The sequence below is a fragment of the Pseudopodoces humilis genome, chromosome 13, assembly GCF_049639895.1.
Source record: "Pseudopodoces humilis isolate 2021_Gansu_Grassland_sample_001 chromosome 13, ASM4963989v1, whole genome shotgun sequence".
Taxonomy (NCBI): Eukaryota; Metazoa; Chordata; class Aves; order Passeriformes; family Paridae; genus Pseudopodoces; species Pseudopodoces humilis.
In genome coordinates, this window is record NC_142212.1 from 7,078,134 (window position 1) to 7,082,572 (window position 4,439).

Genomic DNA, 4,439 nt, shown 5'->3' on the forward strand with positions numbered 1-4,439 from the left:
TCCTGGTGTCTGTATTCCTCACTCTGGGTTTTTGTCCCAGCATCTCACAGCCTGAATTAGAAATACCATTTTTGATAAAGCTGAGAGAGAATTTGCTGAGCAGTTGCAAGTGCTCTAATACTTATTTTTATTTCCCAGCAAGGGATACCCATCTGCTGCTCGCGGTGGTTTCCAAACGCTGCAGCAGAGCCGAGTTGCAGTATCTCACCTGGCCCCTGCAGTGAGCAGTGAAGCTTCCAAGGAGCTTGTGGTACTCAGCGAGATGGGAGTGCATCAGTTGACTTGGATTTGTCAGTCCTGAGCATGGGACTAGAGGAGCAGGAGGAGGCTGTGTAGGAGGAAGGGAGGAGCAGATGCAGCGTTGCTGAGGGAGCATGTGATGGTTTGCAACAGCCAGGCTGCGCTGGAGCAGCAGCACAGTTTGCACGTGGCAGGGTGTGTGCCATGGCATTGCATGAGGGATGCCTTCAAGCCCTGCAGCACAGGCTGGGCTCGAGGTGTGGGCGCTGTGCTGCACCCATGCTGGGGAGTGGATTGTGCTGCTCCTGGGGAGGGGGAAGGCCAGGGAACAGCAGTGGGCATCTCCATGTTCACACTGGTATTTACAGCAGCTGCCTCTGAGCTGAGAGCCTTCTCACTGGGCTGGGTTGGAGGGAGTCCAGCTGCTGATGACAATCCATGTCTGAGCACCTGGCTGCATCCCATAATAGCATACAAAACACTCGTGCCATTTTTTTTTCTTTTTTTGGACAGTTTCTGATTGCTTTTCCTGCAGCAAAGGAGAAACGGACCCAGCCGTAGGAGTGCCCTGTACCTCTGGTCCTTGTCCTTCCTCTTCAGCCACAGACATCCAGAGTGAATTGTCTGACAAGCCCAATGGTGTCACCCACCCCACCCTTCCCTCCTTCCTCTCCTGGGTGTTTGTCCTCCCCCTGCAGGGTGACTGGGTTGAACAGAGCAGGAAGTTCTCAACTGCAGCCGTGGGGCTGCCAGAGAGGTTTTAATTTTCTGGCCTGTTGATGAGTTGCTCATTTGCAGTTCCCTTTTTTGGAGGGATGTTGCAGTTGAGCAAATCCAGGGGTTTTCAGTCTTGCAGGGATGTGGGGTTGCAGTCTGCCATGGCCACAGTTACAGAACAGCTCTTACAGGGGTTTGGGGTCAGGTTGCCTGTTGCTCAAAGCCTGTGGCTGTATATCTGCTGCTGTTCAATGCAGCAGTGACTGACTCTAAGCTCTTGCTGACCTACACCATCATCTCAGTTATCAGTCAGCTTTCCTGCCTTTGAGGACTGGCAGCCTGGCTCCCTTTGGGTTCCTGCCACATCTGTCACCTCTGGAAGACATATTTACTCTGGATGAAACTGAGCTGAGGACACAGATGGCCAGACCTGACGTGGGAAATGAAAGCACTAATGGAGAGTGATCCAGGTGGGCAGGGAGCTGTGGAAGAGGCAGGGGAAAAGCAAGGAGCCAAGCGCCAGCCCCCTGGATAGGGGTGGGAGTTCAGTACCAAGAGTGGGTACATGATGTAAGCAGGAGGCCAGAAGATGTGGTTTTGTGGCTTTTGTGATTACTTACTGTTCTTGCTGTTAAACAGCAATTTTTTTGACCATGTAGGGCAACTGGTACTTGTCACACTGCCCAAAAGGGGTCCCCTGAACCCATTTGGTCCCCCTGGAGCTTCTGGCACTGGATCAACTGAATCCCAGCTGAGTAGGCTGCACAGAGTGTGTCCAGGCACAGGCCTTAGCTCTGAGCCAACAAGGCAGTTCATTCTCTGCCCTTAAAACTGGCTCATCAAGGAAGGGAAAGGCCTAACCTGTGCTTCACTGGAGAGGGCAGGGCCCCAGAAGTAAACTCTCCTACTTCAGAGTAACTCCTGGGACCAGACCAGAGTGAAGGTGCCAGTCTGAGGTCAAAAGTGGCAGCAGAGATGTGGCCCCTCCCTAGAGGTCACCCTGAAGGGAAATTCCTCTTCTTCAGGAACTGTGGCTCGCTGTGCCCTGGGGTGGGTGAGGATGAGTCTGTGTTGACTGTAACCATCAATCTATTCAAGAGCAAACATGGATCATGTACCTCTGCTCATCAGCCGAACTCCAGCACTCTCTCTGGACACTTGACATGGCTCCTGCCATCACTGCTGCAACACCCTGCAAGTCCCCAAAGATGCAAGATAATCAGGAAAGTCCCCAAAACTTGCCACAGCCGGGAACTGGAATTATTCCAGTTCCCAGTCATTGGGGCAGGTGCCAAGAGAAGCTCAAAGCAACCCCCCAGATCCTGCAGTCACCTGGGCACCCAGACCAGAGAGGCAGCATTATGTGGTGCCTGTTAGTGACAGCTGGCATTTCGTGACAAGTCCCTGCTCCCAAGCATGAAAGAGCAGACAGCAAGGGGGGGCTGAGCGCATCCCCCCGTGCAGGGGCCCAGGCTGCCTTGGCTGGGGGCCAGGGCTGATAAGCAGCTGTCTGACCTTGGGCTGTTGTGAATGGAGCTCACTTGGCGCAGATGCTGGCAGGAGCCTCAGCAGGGGCTCCCTGCTTCCCCCTGGAAGCTGCCCTGGAGCTGAGGCCCTGGCTCTTTGTTCCTGCCGTGCTGCTCCACAGTCCTTGTTGGTCCAACCCATGGACATGGACACAAGGCCTGACCCCGACCTGCCTATTCACAGGGTGCTCTGGGGGAGGGCAGTGGTTCACAAAGACCTTGCAGGGACAGCCAGGCCATTTGCTTGGTGTGAGCACAAGAAACAGCCCAGTTCACTTAGGGCTGTGGGGAATCTGTGGGGAACAGAGCAGTCAATGCTGCTTGATGTACCACTCCTGCAAACAGCAAGTTAGACAAAGCAAATTAGACAAGAAATGGAAAAGTCAAGGCTGGGGAAAAGCAACCTCTGAATCTGAAAAAGGAGCCTACTTCTCTTCTTCTAATGAGGATATACCAAGCTGTAATCCTGTGTGTAGACTTCAACAGCCTCAAAGAGGTGGAAAAATTACAGGAGTCTGAAGAAGGGAATTTGTTGCTGCTCTGTCTTGTGCCCCTCCCGTTCCTCTTCCTGATGCACAAACTGAAGGTGCTTCTCTCCCCAAAGCCATGCTCTGTGGCAGCGGTGTCCTCGGAAAATGCTGCAGCCTTGGTGCCACTGTGCCACCCTGGACGTGGCTGGCCGTGTCACTACGAAGGGTGGAACTCCTAGGACCACTCTTTTACTGCTTTTCCACAGCGTTTCCGAGGATCGCTGATACATCCCCGTCAGCCGTGGGTTTTAAAACCACCCCGCTCTGCGCATTTCACTGATGAAAGCCCGCCGAACCCTTTCAGAACTGACCCGGGCACCGCCACGCCAGGCCCGGGAGGCGCGGGCGGGCGGGCGGGGGGCGATGCCCGGGCAGGCAGCGCTGGGCGGTTCGGGGCGGGGTGGGAGGCGGCTCCCGGCGGGACGGGGCGGGCGGAGCGCGGCGGCGGCGGGCGCGGGGCCGCTGTCCCGGCAGTGCGCAGCATGGCAGCGGCGGCGGCGGCGGCGGGCGGTGCGGCGGGGCTGGCGGGGCTGGCGGGGCTGGCGGCGCGGCCCCTGGGCGCGGCGGAGCCGATGTCGCTCGGCTCGCTGCGGGGCAAGGTGCTGCTGGTGGTCAATGTGGCGTCGCTCTGAGGCACGACCAGGCGCGACTTCCTGCAGCTCAACGAGCTGCAGCAGCGCTACGGCCCCCGCGGGCTCCAGGTCCTCGGCTTCCCCTGCAACCAGTTCGGTCACCAGGTAGGGGCGGGGAGCGGACCCGGCGAGCGGGAAGGAGCCGCCCGCCGCGGCCGGGCTCTCACGGGCCGTGCTCGGGGCGGTTTACCTTTGTTTCCCTAGGAAAACTGCACCAACAATGAGATTCTTCCCATGCTCGAGTACGTTCGTCCTGGCAACGGGTTCAAGCCAAATTTCATCATGTTCGAGAAGTGCGAGGTGAACGGGAAGGACGAGCACCCTCTCTTCACTTTCCTGAAAGAGGCGCTGCCCTTCCCGCACGACGACCCCTCCTCGCTGATGACCAACCCGCAGTACATCATCTGGTCCCCGGTCCGCCGCAACGACATCGCCTGGAACTTCGAGAAGTTCCTCATTGGCCCCGACGGCGTGCCCTTCAAACGCTACAGCCGGAGTTTCGAAACCATCAAGATCCAGGATGATATTGAGTTGCTTCTGCAGAAGGTTGCCTAGAATGTTTTCTGCCCTTTCCCCTTGTTGTGTGCCTGCCTATTTTTCTTGCAGGGAGCTCAGGCAGAAATCCCAATGTCTCGTGCAGGTTTTGCTTATGATGGTGCATGTTCTAAATCCTTGAAGTGTGCTTGATGTTTTCAAAAGCTGCACAGGAATGTTTGGGAAGCTATGCCAGGGCAAGCAGTTGTGAGTTTCAGTAGTTTATTGTGATTCTCTGAATAAAAAACATGTGTACTTTC

At 56.2% G+C, this 4,439-nt stretch overlaps 1 protein-coding gene across 1 annotated transcript; it reads left to right on the forward strand.

The window, feature by feature from the left end:
- Positions 1–3,468: 3,468 nt before the first annotated feature.
- On the forward strand, positions 3,469–4,439 carry GPX1 (glutathione peroxidase 1). The gene is made up of 2 exons (XM_005522270.3): positions 3,469–3,750; positions 3,850–4,439. Exons 1-2 carry the CDS (start codon positions 3,496–3,498, stop codon positions 4,198–4,200), a joined length of 606 nt encoding a protein of 201 aa, XP_005522327.3. The 5' UTR covers positions 3,469–3,495; the 3' UTR covers positions 4,201–4,439.